The sequence below is a fragment of the Malaclemys terrapin genome, chromosome 19 (assembly GCF_027887155.1).
Source record: "Malaclemys terrapin pileata isolate rMalTer1 chromosome 19, rMalTer1.hap1, whole genome shotgun sequence".
In the NCBI taxonomy this organism is placed as follows: Eukaryota; Metazoa; Chordata; order Testudines; family Emydidae; genus Malaclemys; species Malaclemys terrapin.
The window spans coordinates 21784691-21804605 of NC_071523.1; the positions used below are offsets into that span (position 1 = coordinate 21784691).

At 46.1% G+C, this 19915-nt stretch overlaps 1 protein-coding gene across 1 annotated transcript in view; it reads right to left on the bottom strand.

The window, feature by feature from the left end:
- The window catches only part of PLEKHG5 (pleckstrin homology and RhoGEF domain containing G5), a 113732-nt gene extending 96118 nt beyond the window's left edge, over positions 1-17614 (bottom strand). Inside the window, exon 1 of the mRNA XM_054009492.1 lies at positions 17513-17614. Coding sequence (XP_053865467.1) covers positions 17513-17579 — 67 coding nt within the window. The 5' untranslated portion in view covers positions 17580-17614. The remainder of the gene's footprint in view (positions 1-17512) is intronic.
- Positions 17615-19915: the final 2301 nt, after the last annotated feature.

Sequence of the window (19915 nt, forward strand, 5' to 3'; positions counted from 1 at the left end):
TAAGTGGAGCACTTTGCATTTGTCTTTGTTAAACTTCATCCTGTTTAACTCAGACCATTTCTCCAATTTGTCCAGATCATTTTGAATTATGACCCTGTCCTCCAAAGTAGTTGCAATCCCTCCCAGTTTGGTATCATCCGCAAACTTAATAAGCGTACTTTCTATGCCAATATCTAAGTCGTTGATGAAGATATTGAACAGAGCCGGTCCCAAAACAGACCCCTGCGGTACCCCACTCGTTACGCCTTTCCAGCAGGATTGGGAACCATTAATAACAACTCTCTGAGTACGATTATCCAGCCAGTTATGCACCCACCTTATAGTAGCCCCATCTAATTTGTATTTGCCTAGTTTATCGATAAGAATATCATGCGAGACCGTATCAAATGCCTTACTAAAGTCTAGGTATACCACATCCACCGCTTCACCCTTATCCACAAGGCTCGTTATCCTATCAAAGAAAGCTATCAGATTGGTTTGACATGATTTGTTCTTCACAAATCCATGCTGGCTATTCCCTATCACCTTACCACCTTCCAAGTGTTGGCAGATGATTTCCTTAATTACTTGCTCCATTATCTTCCCTGGCACAGAAGTTAAACTAACTGGTCTGTAGTTACCTGGGTTGTTTTTAGTTCCCTTTTTATAGATGGGCACTATATTTGCCCTTTTCCAGTCTTCTGGAATCTCTCCCGTCTCCCATGACTTTCCAAAGATAATAGCTAGAGGCTCAGATACCTCCTCTATTAGCTCCTTGAGTATTCTAGGATGCATTTCATCAGGCCCGGGTGACTTGCAGGCATCTAACTTTTCTAAGTGATTTTTAACTTGTTCTTTTTTTATTTTATCCGCTAAACCTACCCCCTTCCCATTAGCATTCACTATGTTAGGCATTCCTTCAGACTTCTCGGTGAAGACCGAAACAAAGAAGTCATTAAGCATCTCTGCCATTTCCAAGTTTCCTGTTACTGTTTCTCCCTCTTCACTAAGCAGTGGGCCTACCCTGTCTTTGGTCTTCCTCTTGCTTCTAATGTATTGATAAAAAGTCTTCTTGTTTCCTTTTATTCCCGTAGCTAGTTTGAGCTCATTTTGTGCCTTTGCCTTTCTAATCTTGCCCCTGCATTCCTGTGTTGTTTGCCTATATTCATCCTTTGTAATCTGTCCTAGTTTCCATTTTTTATATGACTCCTTTTTATTTTTTAGATCGTGCAAGATCTCGTGGTTAAGCCAAGGTGGTCTTTTGCCACATTTTCTATCTTTCCTAACCAGCGGAATAGCTTGCTTTTGGGCCCTTAATAGTGTCCCTTTGAAAAACTGCCAACTCTCCTCAGTTGTTTTTCCCCTCAGTCTTGATTCCCATGGGACCTTACCTATCAGCTCTCTGAGCTTCCCAAAATCTGCCTTCCTGAAATCCATTGTCTCTATTTTGCTGTTCTCCCTTCTACCCTTCCTTAGAATTGCAAAGTCTATGATTTCATGATCACTTTCACCCAGGCTGCCTTCTACTTTCACATTCTCAACGAGTTCCTCCCTATTTGTTAAAATCAAGTCTAGAACAGCTTCCCCCCTAGTAGCTTTTTCAACCTTCTGAAATAAAAAGTTGTCTCCAATGCAGTCCAAGAATTTGTTGGATAGTCTGTTCCCCGCTGTGTTATTTTCCCAACATATATCCGGATAGTTGAAGTCCCCCATCACCACCAAGTCTTGGGCTTTGGATGATTTTGTTAGTTGCTTGAAAAAAGCCTCATCCACCTCTTCCACCTGGTTAGGTGGCCTGTAGTAGACGCCTAGCATGACATCTCCCTTGTTTTTTGCACCTTTAAGCCTAACCCAGAGACTCTCAACACTTCCGTCTCCTATGTCCATCTCTACCTCTGTCCAAGTGTGTACATTTTTAATATATAAGGCAACACCTCCTCCCTTTTTCCCCTGTCTATCCTTCCTGAGCAAGCTGTACCCATCCACACCAACATTCCAATCATGTGTATTATCCCACCAAGTTTCAGTGATGCCAACAATGTCATAGTTGTATTTATTTATTAGCACTTCCAGTTCTTCCTGCTTATTCCCCATACTTCTCGCATTTGTATATAGGCATCTAAAATACTGGTTTGATCTTTCCTCCCAGTTTTTTCCTGACTCTTTCTCTCTGCCAATATAGCCCACACTCCCTCTTGTTTCCGACTCATTTCCCCGGTCTCCATGTTCCCCACTTACCTGTGGGCTTTGCTCACCTTGGATGGTTTAGACACAGCAAATCCTGCATCTTGGCAGGGGGTTAGACTAGATGATCCTTGCGGTCCCGTCTAGCCCTGTGGTTCTATGACTCTCCCCAGCAGGCACACTCACTGCATTCAATGAGTTAGTGTTCAGCTTGTCTTCTTCTGCCCTAGCCTGATGTAAGCACGTAATAGTCTTCTGGCTACTGCTGAGAGGATGCAGGATCAGGGGGGAAATGTTCACAACTGGATCTCCATTTCTAAGGTCTAGTCCAAAATACGAGTTTGATGACCACAGGTCTATGCTACTAGTGCAGGGGCACTAACCAAACAAAGACTATTTGCCTACCAAAGAGAAGACTAATGTTAAGTAGACAGCCTGTCCTGGGAGTTTGGTCCCCAATCTCACAGCTGGATACATGACAGGACAGTACTGCTCTACTTCACAGAGAACTGGCGACAGTCCAAAGAGTCTCAGATGGCCAAGAGTGGCCAATGTAAGGGCTAAGCTGTTAACTATGAAACTACAGATTAGGTGAGTTTCACAAGGAGAAACAACTAGGAAGAAGAGGGGAGGCAGAATACGTCAAACTGATCACTACTTCACAGGAATGATGTCGAAGTCCTTCTCAGGGGACAGAGTGAGAGATGAGAGTTACCCAGCTGTGAGCACGTAGGAAGAAGAAAGTACTAAATTCAAAGTGCCTAATGCACCCACACACACCCTGCCCAGGAACAGCCTCCTTCTCAAGACCTTTAACTTAATTGTGAAGAATCCTACGCTCAGCAGTTTCCAATCAGAGTGACTCCGCTGAGCATGTCCTTGCTCCGTCAGCACACTGGCAGGGTGCATGAGCAAAGAAACCAAGGTGAATCACCATATTTAAGCGAGATAAGACGATGGAAGACTAAGTGCCCTTGCATGGGAGCTACAGACTAGAAACACACACTCCTGCCCTGGCCTGTCCTTGAGGGCAGGCCTGTGAACAGAGTCAGCTACCCCAGAGATTGCAAGGGCAGAAGGGACCATGGTGAGGCTCGTCCTGGATCACAGGGTGATAGAACTTCTTCCCTAGAGCGAAGCTTCTAGAGAAACACCCCAGCTGAATCAGATCAATAATTCCGTCCCCAGTGGGCTGAACACAGTCATAATGGATTCACCAAGGAAACTGAAGCCAGCTGCACCTGGCAGACCATGTCTGAATGAAAAAGACTCTCCCAACTGCACCTCCTCCAAATAAATATCCCCAGGGGCTGTCCCATCAATGTGGCACAGAGGAGGATGGCCTAGCTTCTGCAACAGAGAGAGGCCCTGTGCCAATCATTCAAGTTATTCCCTGTAGCAGATTCTCTGTTGGAAGCCAGATATTGTATTTCTCTGTGCTGGTCAATGCTTGTTTCTCACTCTCAAGATTATCCTTTAAAAGGAAACTGACAAACGCCTCCCTGGGCAGCCTTTATTCATATTATATCATATCAACATGCTGATCCCCCCCAAAGCCATGCGGGACAGTCTGTCTGTAAGGGCAGAATTGATCCTTTGCTATTTAACTTTCAAAGGTCACCAGGCACTGGTCCACATCAAAGCCAACTTCTCCCTGAATCAGAGATTCATCTATTGCAAAAGGCCGTCCATCCCTACTAATCTCTTATCTGCTTCAGAACAGCCTAGGCCGAGAGCGATTCTTGGCTTAAGAGAAAGAGACCATTGCCAACAAAAAAAAAATGTGAAGGGCAGTTATCACAAGGCAACAGTTCACTCTGCCGCCCGCATTTTTCCCCGTGGCATTTCTTCCCTCACCACCACCGGACATCCAGCTGTGCCCCCTCCTGATCAATCAGAGAAGCAGTGAAGGCTCGTGGTTAGAGCAGCGAACTTTAAGTCAAGATTTCTGGGTTCTAGTCACAGCTCTGCCACGGGGGATGCCTGTGAGTATACGGAGGGTTGTGAGGCTTCACTCCTTACCATTTCTAAAGTCCTTGGAGACCTCTGCCTGACAGGCTGTGCCAGAGGGTCGTGATGAGACAGCTGTATTATCTACCACCAGACAGGCTGGGGAATGGGGCAAAGATTGGAATCAAAGCATCAGAAGGAATCTGGATGCTCAGTGGCTGTCGGCCACCCCAACATACCTCTTTCCCTTATAAAGAGGTCAAAAAGTGGAGCCCTTAGTCCCCAGGATTCTTCCCATCCATTTTTTTCAAGCAATAAAAAATTCCAAAGAAAAGCAAAATGCTTAGTGTAGCCCCTGTACAGCTAGGCTGTGAAAATGGTCATGAAGGCTCTGGTTTATGCATCAAGCCACAATCTGGACAAAATGTTGGATAGGGGGATTTTTTTTTGAGTGAGAAAGAGAGAGAGGGGGCGTGGAGAGTTAACCAAGAACTGAGGAAGAGGACACCAGGGTGACAATAACATTTGCAGTTATATAAACACACTCCATTGGTATTTGTAATTATATAAACCATGGTTTCCTCAAGTAAGCCCTTCTCCTATCTAAACAAAATCCTCTACAATAAACAGCCAGCTTGACACCCTCAGTCTCGGAAGGGCTGCAAGGCAGGAGAAGGGAGGTACTGGTGGAAAATGCATGCAGTTCTAACAGCAGAGGTTGAGCTTACTGGGAAATGCTGCAGTGGTTTAAAAAAAAAAAGTCTTTGGCCTACCTCTATTGAAATCACCCTCTAATGTAACACAAGTATCTTTAGTCTTCCTCCCGGTCCTTCTCGCCTAGGTTCAAGCCTGACTTAACAGAAGAGACAGTCCGCTGAACAAGGGAAAGGTGTCACCTGAACTCCCCAGGGGACACTGAAGGGGCTTGCTTCGGTGAGGGAATTCTCTGAGACACTAGCTCAGAGAACAGGGAATTCTTGTAGCTTTGTGTGTCTGCATGAAACCATGTTAATTGACAGTGTCCCCCCGAGGGGGCAGAAAGGGGCTTTGTTCACTGTACATCTTACGAACTAGCACCTTAGGTCTGACTGGTGATCGGTCAAGCTGGGCAGAATTTGGCATTTCCTCTCTGGGGAAATCTCGGCATTTCAAGTTTGTTTGTGTTCTAACTGGAATAAAAACCCGGAACATTCAGAATTTCCTGCAGGATGAAATGTTTGAAAAAAAAAAAAAAAAGTTAGTTTTGGGTCAGTCAAAGAGTTCTGTTTCAATACAAGCCAAATGTTTCCTTCTGATTTTGACTTTATTTTAATGTAGAACATAAGTTTCTAAATGAAAAGACATTTTGAAATGGAAAAAAAAAAAAAAAATCAACACACTCCATTTCAGTGAAGTTCAATTGTTCCATTTTGACACTGAAACGCTTCAATATTTTTTCCCCAAAACAAAATTCTGTTGAAATCAACACATTCCCATTGAAAGTTTAGCTGAAACACCATTTTCCAATGGAACGACTTTCTGTTGTGAAGTTCTGATCAGCACTAGCGCTGGCTGTGTAACTAGCTGTTTGGCTGAAGCAGTTTTAAAAATACTCAAGGAATCAGCAGATGTTTAGGCCGACTGGGTGGTAGGAACAGCCTTAGGCCTCGTTTACACACAGCAGCTGCACTGGTTTTAAGTCTAATGTAGCTAAACTGGTGCAAGACCCGGTGTAGATACATTCATCAGTTTAAAACTGGATCTCTGGATCTCTCTCTCTTGTAATTTTACAGGTACAAGCTAAACCAATATAAACCCGGCTTAAACCTATTGAAGAGCATCCACACAAAAGTCTGTACGGGTGTGACTGCGTGTGCAGCCCAGGCATCGCACTGACATTTACAAGGGCAGCTAAGGGAACTGGGCATCTGTCTCCTGTGAAGATCCCACCCAAGGCACCATTTACTTCACCAGACTAGAAGAGGTGCTGACCAGAACCTGCTTATGTATTTCCCAGGTTATTGGTCGTCGTTTGCAGGGCTGCTGTAGCCATGTTGGTCCCAGGGAATTAGAAAGACAAGGTGGGGGAGGTAATGGCTTTTATTGGACCCACGTCTGTTTATCCATCAGCCAGTTCACTAACACGCTGAAGCAGGCTGATTTGACAGTCAGAGTAAAAGAGACAAAGGTACTGAGACGCAGAGCTGTGCTTGGGTCACTAAGACCAGCTTTGTCTGTGCCTTTAGCCACCTTGGTCAGGTCCCCGCCTCCCGCATGGTTCAGCAAAGCGTCCCAGGCTCCGCAGAGCACCTTGCACCAGGTTAGGAAGCTGCTTTGCTGGCCTGGGGAGGGTTTTCTCAGATATGCGTTTTGCAAAAGCTTTTCTAATCACTACTGTAGAAAGTTCCCCAGCAGCCAAGAGCACCAGCACGTAGCTTCGAATCAACACCCTGATGCAATTAAAGGCTGCTGCTCACCTCGCTGTGCTGGCCCACTTCCTTTCTGGTCAGCACGGAGGAAACCATTCTGTTCCTGGGGTGCTTACACCTTGGAGCTGGCCTGGAGGACTCTCTGGAATACTAGAGCCAGATGGCACACCAGATAGTGATCGGCAAGTCCAAAAAGCTTTGCACACCAAAGTTCAGATGTTTAGCTGAATTTCTCTAGCCTCCAAACCTTGCCAATAGCCTCCTTCAGGCTTTCAGTAGCACAACTTCCGGCCAGAACATGCAGCTCTGAACACTGAATATATGTTAAACTTCTCAAACACCAAAAAAAGAGTTCAAATCACCTGTCCGATTTCACCTGAGCTGGTGCATTCATCCCTAAAGAGATGCTTCATTTTCTAGTACCTGATGAAGGAAGCACTCTCCTAACTGCAAAGCTCAAGTGCATGAGTCAAACCTCCCTGGCCACTTCCAAACTTCCAGCGAAAACTGAACAGCACAAATGGCCCTTCAGTGTTTTGCCTTTTGCAAGAGGAATGTCTGGCTCCAGCAAGGCCAACATTACTTTTAAAATGGAAAACTTCTGAATTATGCATCTTGCAGTGCAGCCGTATCTGCTCTGAGCCTCCTCTGGCTTTAATCCGTAGGACCCTGGACAGATTTAGCGGCCCAGATTGCACAGCTTCACACAAACATGAAGGATTCTCAAACATGGAAGAACTGATTTGATATTATTTTTAAAATGTGTCCGTTCTGAAGACTAACCCAGCACCTTCTTATTCCACAGCTTTGCTCCATGTGCGTGAACTCAGAGTCCTATCTGCTTAGTTCAGTGACCAAAGTAAGTTTTTACTGCTTTTCACTCCGTTAACCCTTGCCCAAGCCCGGAAGCCAAACAGCAGCCCCACAGCCCTAGCCTGAATTGGCTGGCAGGGCCGGCTGTGGGTGTCTGCACTGATAGGCATGTGGAGCAGCTCACCGCAGCAATGCCGCCAGGGTCACTAAATCAGCCAACAGGGGGTGCCGTTTCTAAACTGTCCAGTTAAGGGGGTCAAAGAGCTGCGGAAATTTACCCCCAGAGTCAAAACAGAAGGTTTGTTTTGGGCACAAAAGGTTGAAAGGCATTTGCAAGGAAGCCATGGAGTGATAGGGGAGGGGCAGTGGCTGGAAGGCGAGTTACGGTGCTTGCAAGGGTCAGAAAGACAAAGATTTCCAGAAGAGCTTTGACGTTAGCAGCAACAATAACTGAATTATCCCTCCCTCTGCAGTGCCAGGAAATCAGTGTGGAGAAAAATAACGTGCTCTCCGGAGAGAGCCTGGCCCCCGAGACTGGTTTGAAAAGGAAACCTGGGAGGCCATGGCTGAGCTGGGTCACGGAGTAGGAGGGAGACTCTGGGGACACTGAGGGGAGAGGGAAGTACCCTGAACATGGGACTGGGCTGTTTCTATCCCAGCTGCCAGCCCAGGGAAGCCCCTTTGGTTTATTGCCTTGACTCCAGCCCATGCTCATACTCACGGCTGAAGACAGCACAAAACAGAGACGATGGAAATGAGCAAAAGGGAATTTGGGAGAACACTGAGCCACCTGGGACCATGGCGTCAAGGCTTGTCTAGACAAACAGCACACAGCAAGCTGGGCTGTAAATCTACTCCCACAAGCCCGCCGGGCACTAACTATCCACGTGGCACCTGCTCTAGCGCACTAAGAGTTCCCTAACGCGCACTGATCTCCTCCGCTCTGAAACAGCGCACACAAGGGAATGTTTAGTGCACCCTGCCCAGTCCAGTAACGCACCACAGATTTACACCCCAGCTTGCCACATCCTAACTGTTAGTCTAGATGAGCACCCAGAAACTGAACTCCAGCCAGCAGCAGGCCCAGAGCAGAGACTCTGGAGCAGCTTCCAGTGCAGCGCGCATTACAGACAGGAACTGGCGTTTCCACCTGACAGTCATTTTGGATTCAGGCTGACAGCTCACACCTCTCCTCCTCCACTATGCTGTGAGGAGCAATTAGTGCGAGACAGCGATGTTCTATGCCAGTCATCCCTGAACCATCAAGAAGCTGCCAACAGTGCACAAGTAAACAATGTGTCAGACTTTTTTATTCCCTTCCCAGTGGTGTAAGTAAGCCGGTACGGTCAGGTACAATGTACAATTAAGAGATTTATTGCCAGTACGCTGTACTGGAAAGACATTCGTTATCTGCTGCACACTGCAGGGCTCTCCTGGGAACCGCAGCAGCGAAAGGAGCAGAACATGGGGCCGCTGGGCAGCCCCATACCAGCAGCTCCTCCGGCGCGCCTGTACCGCCCCCAGACAGAAGACAGCTGCGTGGAAGGGCTGGGGGCGGTAAAGGCGTGCCAGCGGAGCTGCCGGTGTGGGGCTGCCCCAAGTTCTCCTCCTTTCGCTGCTGCGGTTCCCAGGAGAGCCCTGTGGTTCAGCAGATACCGATTCCTATCCGCGGATATCTGCATCCGCAGGTATAAATTTGTATCCGTGCAGGGCTCTAGTCACGGAACATTTTTTGTGAGGGAGGGAAGGGGCACAAAGGGTCAATTGCCCCTCCCCAGGCTCAAGTGCCCCCACCGGCCGGGGGGGGGGAGGAAGGGGCGGGGCCAGAGGCAGAAGGCCAGAGCCTCTCCTCTTCCAGCCACTTGGCCCGGTGCAGTGCAGTGCTGCACCAGGCAGCATCCAGGAGTGACTCTGGGGCCTGGCTACTAGGAACAGCAGCCGAATGGCAGGGGGAGCCAGTGCAGCGGGAAGACAGTGCCCCCCCTTTAGCTGGTACCCCCCTTTGTGTCCCTCCCATGAGTCGCCGTACCGGCAAGAGTTAAAATCTAATTGCACCGCTGCCCCTTCCCCACCTATTGCTCCTCTCCTGTTAGTTTTTCTGAGCAGGAGAGCAGCTTTGCTCTGCAGGCTGCAGCCTCAGTGGGAATCAAGATGCGCTCTGGGTGGGTGAAGCAGACGATTCTATTTAAAGAATAAAATAGCAGTTCTCATTTTCAACATATCCTCCCGCTAGTTAAAGCGGCACCATATGATTGTAAATTCCTGTTCACTCTCCCCCACCCCAGAGGACAAGCACAGAGAGCCATCTGCAAGGTGGGGAAGGGGCTCCACAGAGAAAGTGGCTGCAGTTGGCAGGAGAGATCACTTTGTCTATGCCAGGCCCCAGAAACCTTGCACAAGAAACATCTTTTCATGCAAAGCTGTGGGAACCTGTGTCTTTTTTTGCTTGTTAAAAGAAGGGGCAAACACTTCTAGGTTTCGCTAAAAGATCAACTGTCCCATTCTCACTGCTACAAATTTAACTCCTGAATCAAAATAAAAGCCTTGAAATAACATAACACACCGCAAGGGACCTTAAAAAATGATCCAACCCGTACCTCGACGTGCCTCCCGGTTGTTGCCTGGCAAAGGACCAGAGTGAAGTTTACTCTATTAGTGTTTAAGGAACAACATTTGAAACATCGCCACAATCTGAAAGAAAATAAAATCCCTGAAGCAGATCATAACAACACTGAAATTATTCTTCCCACAAGGACCCTAGAAACAAGTGCAAACAACATCAGTCTCTCCTTGGCAAAATTCTCTCCGTCCCAACTTTAACATTGTTGGGTGTTTGCAGTTTGTGCTAACAGAAGGTAGACACACACGCACACAAGTACACATATAAACTAAGGGAAAATTTCATTTTTTCCAAATTTTTAAGTAGCTAAAAGAAATTTAAGGCAACTGGATTCCAGAGTCGCATAAAAACACTGTAGCTCCCTAAAATAGGAAAAAGCCTGGGAGGAAAAGTGGGATGGGCTAAGAATGTTCCAGTCTGATAATTTATCAGCGTCTCCACTATTTTCTTTTAAAACAACACATGCTTGGAATAGCTTTGCTGTTCTGTCTGTACTGTTTGACAGAAAGGTAGTCCAAACTTCATCACTATCCACTTTTATTTCTCATCTAAGCTTAACATATGCTAAAATATTTCACACCACTTACTGATTAGTTTACACCACAGACGTTGTTAAAGTTCTAAATGATCTATCCCTGTTTTATTATAAATGTGTTGAACCAAAACATAATGGAGAGCCTGACTGCGGTACCAATGGCTTCATTTTTGGGGATTTTTTACAATTAATAAATGGTGCAAAAGAAAATGTAAAGATCATTAAGTGACTGAAAGTTACATTATTGCAAGCTCTCTCCATTTCCCTGCCTACTGCGCACACATCTCCTGCTGCATTAGCAGCGGCAGGGTGCACAGGGAGAATATACACCTGCACAACGTCGTCATCTCCTCAGCCCTTGCAAAGAGCATCTTTTCAACACAGGTTGTTATGAACACAGAAAAAGACACCAGAAAGAGTTTTATTCCGATAAGAAAAAGGACTTAGTTAAGCAAAGGCAGAGTACGGATAAAACCACATAAATTTACATAATAGCTAGATTGTGTGCAGCCATTACCATCAGCCAAGCTAGCTAGTGTGTGTTCCTGACTGCACATTAATTCAGTAACACAGCCCTATATTTTATCTGTGCACACGTGAGAGTTTGCATGTACTCACCACAGCATCCAATGGGGAAAATGAGTAATTCTGTAGCATATTCATATTGTCTCATCAGCATTTAAAAAAAAAAAAAATTAACCTTGACTAACCACAAGTTAACATAAGTCAACGTCCAGAATGGTTTCGGGTTTCTAAGCTTTGGATGCCAAAGATATGGAGTAGAAGGTCTCTGCATTTCTGCTTATATATCCGCCGGCTAATGCTTTAGGGAGAACGATATGGTGAATTAAATGCATAGTCCTTAGCCAAGCTGTGTGACATGAGACAAAGTTACTGCATACAAGAACTCGGAGGAGATAAACACCGAGGAAGGGAGAGGAATCACTTAGTAAGGTGGGCACAAACAATATGCATCTTAATACAGTAGAACCTCAGAGTTACAAACCCTGTGGGAATGGAGGTTGTTCATAATTCTGAAATGTTCGTAACTCTGAACAAAACGTTATGGTTCTTTCAGAAGTTTACAACTGAACATTAATTTAATACAGCTTTGAAACTTTACTATGCAGAAGAAAAATGATGCTTTTAGCCATCTTAATTTAAATGAAACAAGCAGTTTCCTTACCTTGTCCAATTTTTTTTAAACTTTCCCTTTTTTTTGTACTTTACGTTTAACATAGTACTGTACAGTATTTGCTTTTTTGGGGTCTCTAATGCCTGATGCATACTTCTGGTTCCAAATGAGGTGATGGGTCTGTTCGCAACTCCAAGGTTCTACTATATGGCTAAATGTAAATGTATACATCTGGAAACAAAAAGTGTAGGCCATACTTTAAAGATAGACACCTCTGTCCTGGGAAGCAGTGACTCTGATAAAGTTTTGAGGTGGTGGCATGTGACTAATCAGCTGAACATGAGTTCCCAATGTGACGCTACGGCCAAAAAGGCTAACGTGATCCTGGGATGCATCAACAGGGAAAGCTGGAGGAGTCGAGAGCACGCAGTAGTGCTGTAGCCATGTCAGTCCCAGGATATTAGAGAGACAAGATGAGGATAATATTTAATGGACCAACTTCTGTGGGAGAGAGAGACAAGATTTCGAGGAGAAATTACTTTACCTCTGTATTTGGCACTGTTGCAATCGCTGCTGGAATCCTGTGTCCAGTCCCGGTATCCACAATTCAAAAAGGATGTTGATAATTGGAGAGGGTTCAGAGAAGAGCCACGAGAATAATGAAAGGATTAGAAAAACGTGCCTTATAGCAGGATTCTCAACCTTTTTCTTTCTGAGGTCTCCCTCAACATGCTAGAAAAACTCCAGGGCCCAGTGGGGGGATGGGGGGTCAGACTAGATGATCGTGATGGTCCTCTCTGGCCTAGGAATCTATTAATTATTTAAAGTGCATCTAAGAAGATACAACTAGGAGCAAAGAGATGACATAAGCAATGGAAAATCCAGGCTCTGAATTTTCAGAGTTTCCTGCGAGACTTATTGGACCTATCAGGCCCCCAAGGAAAGTGCCAGATGCCGCATTGTTCAATCCAATTAGAAACAGTAATGGAAAAGCATTTGTGGCTACACTGCAGAGAACGTTCTTGCATGGGCTGGGAGGTGGATGAAATTATCTAGCAGATCTTCTCCACTAGTAGTTCCTGATGGTTTTCAGAGTTGCAATGGACACAGCAACTTAATTGCAGGTAAGAAACTTCAAGATACAGGACTGGAAAAAAAAAAAAAACCTGGAAAGGACAAGGAGTTAAAATTGAGTGTCGCCAGAGTCCAGTGGGCTGGGAAACAAGGAGCAGTCCAATGTTCAAATGCTATTCCATGGCCTCACCATCAAAACATACACATCCGGGATTCATACATTGCAGAGATTATCCACACGCAACACTGGGTCTCAGGTTTCATAAGCAATACTATTTATCCCAAGCATGAGGGAGGCCCTTACCTAGACGCTAACATCTGTAGGCGACTGCATATAATTCCATCATTTACTATTCCAGACACAGTGATGCCAATGAAACATGCAATAGAAAGTTGCAAGACTCAACTTCCATCAAGAAGAGAAGCCCTATATGGAATTATGGCCTCACACACCATGTGCCTTCATTCCATTTTCCACTGCACAGCTAAGCTGCAAACTATTATTAGGGGTTATTTCCTTGCCAAGTGCCTTTCTCCGCCCAGCAGTTTTGGTACTAAAGCCGTTACTAATGTAAGAATATTTATATCTATATAAATGGGGAGAGTTTTTTCACGCTCCTGATGCTCACTTTTTTTTAAGTTACATTGGGGAGAGACCAAGCCTGGCAAAGTTACAAGCAACTGAAAGTGACTGAGTTAAAACAGAAACACAGACAGCTGACCAGACACCACACCTGCTACATGCCAAGGGCAGGAAGCGATATTTTGGCTGAAGTCACTGGAACAAACCCCTCCTTTTACAGTGCCCTACAACAGTGACCATCCACAAAGAGTAGGCAAGACCTTGGGATTCCCTCACCCCATGGTCGGTAAGAGTCACACCTGCAGACTGCTGTTACCGCTGTCTGAGACACAGATCACTTTCTGCCACTGAAAGAAAAGGGCCTGGGTTTTGTTGTTTTCTTTAAGGTCTCCCTGGAACACCCCTCACAGAAAGCTGCAGGGAACTCCATGGCAGCTGCTATGGAGCCATGAAGGGCAGTCTGTCTGGCCTGGAGGATTCCTTAAAAACAACCTAGGAACATTATTACAGAGCATGAATCAGGCTAATGGGCATGAAGCAGCCCTGCGAAGAAAGGCTTTAGGTTCCAGGGTTGGTGATTAGTTCCATCCATTATGCTCAGAATGTGCTGAGAGACTTAGGGACTGAAGATAAATTGCCAACAGAAACTAAGTACAGTACTTTCATTTGGAAAAAAGGTAAATAGCAGCATTTGCTCCATTTTGAAGACTAAAAACAACACCACTCTTGTGACGAAGTGGGAGTGTTCTTAATGTTTTCCTCAGTTTCCCCTATGCAGTTCTTAAGTATCTAGGTGGTGGGATAAGCATGTATGGTTGCTGCAGAGCAAAGGGCCAGGGTACATAAATGCCCGACACTCTGTCTCCTAGCAACTGATGGCCTGGGCCCCACCTCTGCAAAGGTGCCAACTGAAGGTGTTGGAGACAAAGGGATCAGGTGACCTCCCAGCCTGGGAAAGAGACAAAGCCCAGAGAAGGAGGGGCTGGACGGGAGTTTGAAGCTAGCTGGGGACTGGAAAGGAGGGCAGACGGGGGTCTGCCTTGCTGGGCCCCAGAATGGACCCGGCAGAGGGGTCCCGTTCGCTGGACCTACAAGCTCTGTTTTAGACCGTGTTCCTGTCGTCTAATAAACCTCTGTTTTACTGGCTGGCTGAGAGTCATGTCTGACTGCAAAGTGGGGGGTGCAGAACGCTTTGGCTTCCCCAGGACCCCGCCAGGGCAGACTCGCTGTGGGAAGTGCACGGAGGGGCATATGCTGAATGCTCCCAGGAGACACCTAGGAGGTGAAGCCGTGTGAGCTTCTTGCCCCCTGAAGACTGTCTGCTCCGAGGGAGAGGAGGCTCCCCAGAGTCCTGACTGGCTTTGTGGTGAGCAGTTCCAGAGCATCGCCCGGGGACTCCGTGACAACTCTAGATACGTCTAGATACCTAATGCAGTACTTTATAAAGCTTGAGTTGACCTCAAAAGTTAAAGAGGGTTTCCCGTTAATACCCCCCTAAAAAACACCAACCTTTAACCCCTTAACATTTGAGGAGGGCTCATTGATGCAGCATGTTCTTTTTATTTAAACAGCTTTAATGGATTATGTTAAGATGAAACCCTAACACAAGTTGCAATAATTTCAGATTTAGTTTTGAACAGGGTTATTTTTAAAGAAAAATGTATTAAAAAAATCACGTTTTAAATCTCTTTTTATCCACCCTGGGATTGATGATGCTCCCCTCTGTCCACGTGGGCTGAATTCCCCTCCCCACAAGTTCACAGCCCATTATTCAGTATTAAGAATCAAATATCAGAGACTTATTTTCTGCCTGGGGTATTTCACAGAGCAAGTTACGATGTGGCCCTTGCACCAAAGAACTTAATGTCTCAGCTCACAACACAACAAGGGAGAAGAGGAGAGACAGGTCTCAGAAGAGGAAAAACAAGAGTGACAAGATGATCAGGTGGCCACTCAGTCAGAGTTGTGCAGGTCTTGGAAGTTCCCTGGCTTGTAAGGTATCTTCCCTCCTCCCTCACTTCTGAGAGATGAGGCAGCATTAGTGCATTGTTAGGAGGGCCTGGGAGGTGGCTTAGCAAGGGAGGGGATCCCAAGAATAAGAGGCATCACGGAAGACCACACCTCTGAACTGCCTCTCATTTTAGCCCCAAAGGCTCCCTGTGTTCCCAACAAACTGGGATTCCCTCCCTTATTGTTGGAAGTTATTTACATCAAAAATACAGAGTCACGAAAGCAGATGTGACCAACATGGTACTTGCATGACATCTCACCTTGCCATGGCCCAGATGTGGAACACAGTGTGTGACGGGAGGGCACAATCATTCATGGAGAAGACTTTTAAAATGCAGATAATTCCTGCATTAGTGTAAGAACAAAAGGGAGGTGCCTACAAGAGCAACTGCAGAAGCTAGGTTTTAGCTACACCAGCTCAGGGGGCTTCTGAGACTGAAAGGTTTCCTCATTTTGATACAGAAAGTATGTATGTGGCTCCATCTATCCCTTAGTCATCTGGCACCAAATCTGGAACAATGGCCTCAATAAAAAGGCCATTAAGGGGGAAGCAGCAGGATGAAAAGGGGTCAACCTGTTCTTAGTGCAGGAAAACATTTTATATACACAATTAGATCCCATACCATTAGCTTAGCCAAAAGCCCGTGTATCCCAAATCTATGGTCAGGCCTGGGTTGTAGAGAAAACCCCACCATGACTCAAAGACCTCTATCCAAAGGGCATTTTGAAGAAGTATTGCGTTGGACACCGCTCTCCAGGCTGTGTAGAAGGAACCCCTGGGATGACAAGTCAAATAACTAACCTTAGTGCTGCCCCAATTGTTGCATGGCTTCAGGAGACCGCTCAGTACATTTGTATGTCACATTTCATGTGTGTTCCCAGTCGGATGGGCAAGGATGAACATCCCAATGAATGGGTAGGTGAGAGGGATCTGCAGGTCTGTTCAAACAGGTTTGCCCCAGGTAGCCCTTTCATCAATGAAGGAAACATTAACATGCAGTGGGTTCGTGAAGGTCCAAGCATGCCCCACAAACACTTCACTGATCAGAATGCCATTTGCAACGTTTGCACATGAAGAGGTCTGAAAGTCTGTGCTTTCCTAGAACTTTTAAACACAAAACAGGTCGGTAAAGTGCACGCAAGGATAGAACTAACCAGGCCATCTGAACAACAGAAGTGAGCTTCTGTCAATTATTCACCCTACTGCTATTGTGATTCTCTCTGACTTGCTATCCCTGCCGTGAATCCAAAGAGTGTCAAAGTTTCTGACCTGCTAAAGGCAGATGGAACTGCCACTCCTGCAAAGAATGAGACCCTCCAGCAAGATATATCATCAGTGAAAGCGATACACCAGCCCCAACCTTTCCTTGAGGGCCACCATTTGGCTTGTGCTCACGCAGGATAAGGCCCAGTTCTCCCTTATGCACTGCGCATGCATTATTTGAGAAGGCTGTAGCATTTTAGGTAGTCCAAGGTCATTCAGGAGATGAGCCAAGAGAATTTGAAAGATGTTCTATATTACAAATTTCAGAGTAGCAGCCATGTTAGTCTGCATCCGTAAAAAGAACAGGAGTACTTGTGGCACCTTAGAGACTAACACATTTATTAGAGCATAAGCTTTCGTGGACAACCACCCACTTCTTTGGATGCATATATTACAAAGGCTCCCAAATCTCACAGCTTTCCCCCTTGTTCCTTTGCATGGATTTCCCTTGGCGTGTGGACACGGGGCCATATACTAGGGTGGCTGGGGATTCAGCTCTTCCACTGAGCTGTATAGCACTGCCCATTGACAAGGCAACACCTGCCTTTAAGCACCAACAATTATGGTTTGCTTTGCTCTCTCCCTAAGAATGGCAACGAAACCAGCTGTCTCTGCTCCCCTCCTTCCCACTGCAAAAGTTCTCCACAATTTAGAGCCAGACCTTCTCATTAGCACATCAGTGCTAATTCCCTCTCAGTCCTCTGAAGCTCTGCAAAGCTCTCAGCTCCTACACCATTAACTCATTACCACACCGATTAACAAGCACACCTCTGGAGAAAACCGCATGTGAGATGCCAATTGAGCTATTAGAAGCCGTTAGAAAGCAGAGCAGCTCACTGATTAGTTCCCCTCTGTCCTGAGCTGAGTATTACTGAGAATGGCAGCTCCCTGCCTTGTGCTGCTCCCACGGAGCGTATGCGGAGCTTTGGTTTTTGGTGCAGAAGAAAATTTACTCACTCATCCCCAGGCGTAGATTGAGCCAGCTCCGAGGGGGGGAACCATACTTGGTCAAGACTGAGTTCATAGTCTTCAGTTTGTGGTGGGGCAGCAAGGGACCCTGGCTGCACGTTCCTGCAGGAGAAAGGACCCCAGTTAATATAGTTAAGGGGTATTGCACACAACAGACTCCTCGAGGCAGAGCGGATGCCTAGAGAGCTGCTCAGGGATCTGCTCACTGCAGGAAGAGTTCACTCCACTGCTCTCCTCCCCAACCCACGCTGGAGAGCTTGCTTTCTTGAGCTGCTCCACTGACACGAAAAGCAACACGTGTTTGGCCTCTGCCAGTTCGTTTCTTCCCAGACCTGGAGCCCCTCGGGTGCTGTATATTTTAGTGTCGGCTTCTCGGAGCCGCGCACTTGCCTTCTCATTTGGGTTTCCTTATTTCCCTTCTCCATCAGTTGTAACGCCCCCTCCCCACACCCTTCTCTCCTCTGCAGCTCAGCCGTCACCAGCCTCCAGACCGCACAGCCTCTCACCACTTGCCCGGTGGGGAGGATTTGACATTTCGCAGCTGAACTTTGCCAAACCTGCTCCCCCCGGATATTTTCATCCTCCACTGAAGTAGAGCCCCAGCCCCTTACAAAAACCCAAACCACAGGCCACTGAGCATCACAACAGCAGTAGGATGGGTTGCCACAGCAACCCAGCTGCTCTGAGGCAGAGAAGCCGCATAGTGCCCCTTGTTCCACCCTCCCTCCATTCAGACATGAGACTCATTCAGTTCTGATGTCACAGACACAGAGCAGACGTCTCTTTCACAACTGCAAGTTTGTTTCCTTTCTGCTCCCCCGCTTGCCCTTGTTTTGCTAGCAAGCCTTGGATATACCTTTAACTTGGCAGGGTTGCTCTGAGGAGGCCCTATACTTCACAGAAGAGTTTTTTCCCCCTTGCTGCACAGATGGCCCCCATATTTATTTTAGCCACTGTTCAGGCTAGTTTGTCATCCAAGTCTTTCCTGTACTGCCAGACCCAGCCATATGGGGAGAATTAAGACCGGATTAAGTTAAAGCTTTAACTCTTTAGCAGGCAGCAGTGCAGCACAAACTGTGCCAGGCCCTTTGGGGATCCATTTTTTCCAATAAAATCAATCCCTATTTCATTCCCAGGTACATACCCGTTTCTGACGTGTTCCTGGCATATGTGAATCTCCTGAAGAACTAGATAAAAGCATTTCTTGGCTCATTCATAGCTGCTTTGTTATCACAGCCCGAGAACCTGAAACTCCCAACAATACTGCATCCTTCCTCCTTTAAGAGCCTAGGTGTAAACTGAGTCAAGAAGTTTGCAAATAGTCCCAAAGATTCCAGATGTTGCTTCTCAGAAAGACAACTTAGTCTCACTGGGGTCACATAGGCCTGGAAGGCACCTCTTGGGTCATCAAGTTCAGTCCCCTGCTATTGCCCACACTCCCCTCCTATAATCGATGTATTGCCTCCATGCTTCCCAAACACCGAACCAGGAGTGAGGAGGAGACTGTGGCTTGTGCACTGGGAAGTTTACTAGTGTTGCAAACAGGTTTAAACCAAACCAGTCCTAAAAACAGCTTCACTGCAGAAGTAGACAGGGCCAACCTGTCTTCAGCACCTTTTGAAAAGCTGCAGTCGAAAGCCGTAAGTAATTTTTTTAGTGTAGACAAATTATGAGCCCATTTCCTAAAGATTGTTCCTTAAACACTATTTCTGGATCCAGTAAACAGCTCTTCAAAGTGAGATGACAAGTTATTAGCCAGCATTTAAGCTTTTAAGTCTACTGTAACCAACTCTTTACTCAACAATCTGAAAGAATTAGCACCTCAAACTGAGGACTATGAAATATTTACTCTACCTCCAAACCATATCATATTCCACTAATTGCCCATGGTCCAGCACTTCTCAGAGGAAGCAGAACTTAGCAGGACAATGTTGTTATTGCTAGTGGTACATGTACATCAAAAGTTTATCCCTATTCCATTAACATTTTAGCCTCCAACATCACCAGTTGATTTAGAAAGATGTGGGTAGTTAGATGCAGTAAGAATCAAATCTCTCCCCAAAATATGGATACTTTCAGGCTTAAGTAAAAATAAGATCCAAGCATCAAAAACAGAACAAACCAAGATAAATGTTATCGTTAACCAGAGCATTTTCTCAATAGTATTCTAGAAGCAGTAAGTCTATTGACATTGCCTATTGCCAACAGAACAGCTCCAGCTTTATCCTGGAGTTTCACTGGATTGGAGACACAAGCTGTCTACACACTTAGCAAGCTTAGATGAAGTCTATTAGTCACTTCTGTCTCCATTAGGGTTTTCTATATCACCCACCACTAAGTGCCATCTCAATCTGATATAGCTTTAGCTATGACAATTCAAGGCCACATTTG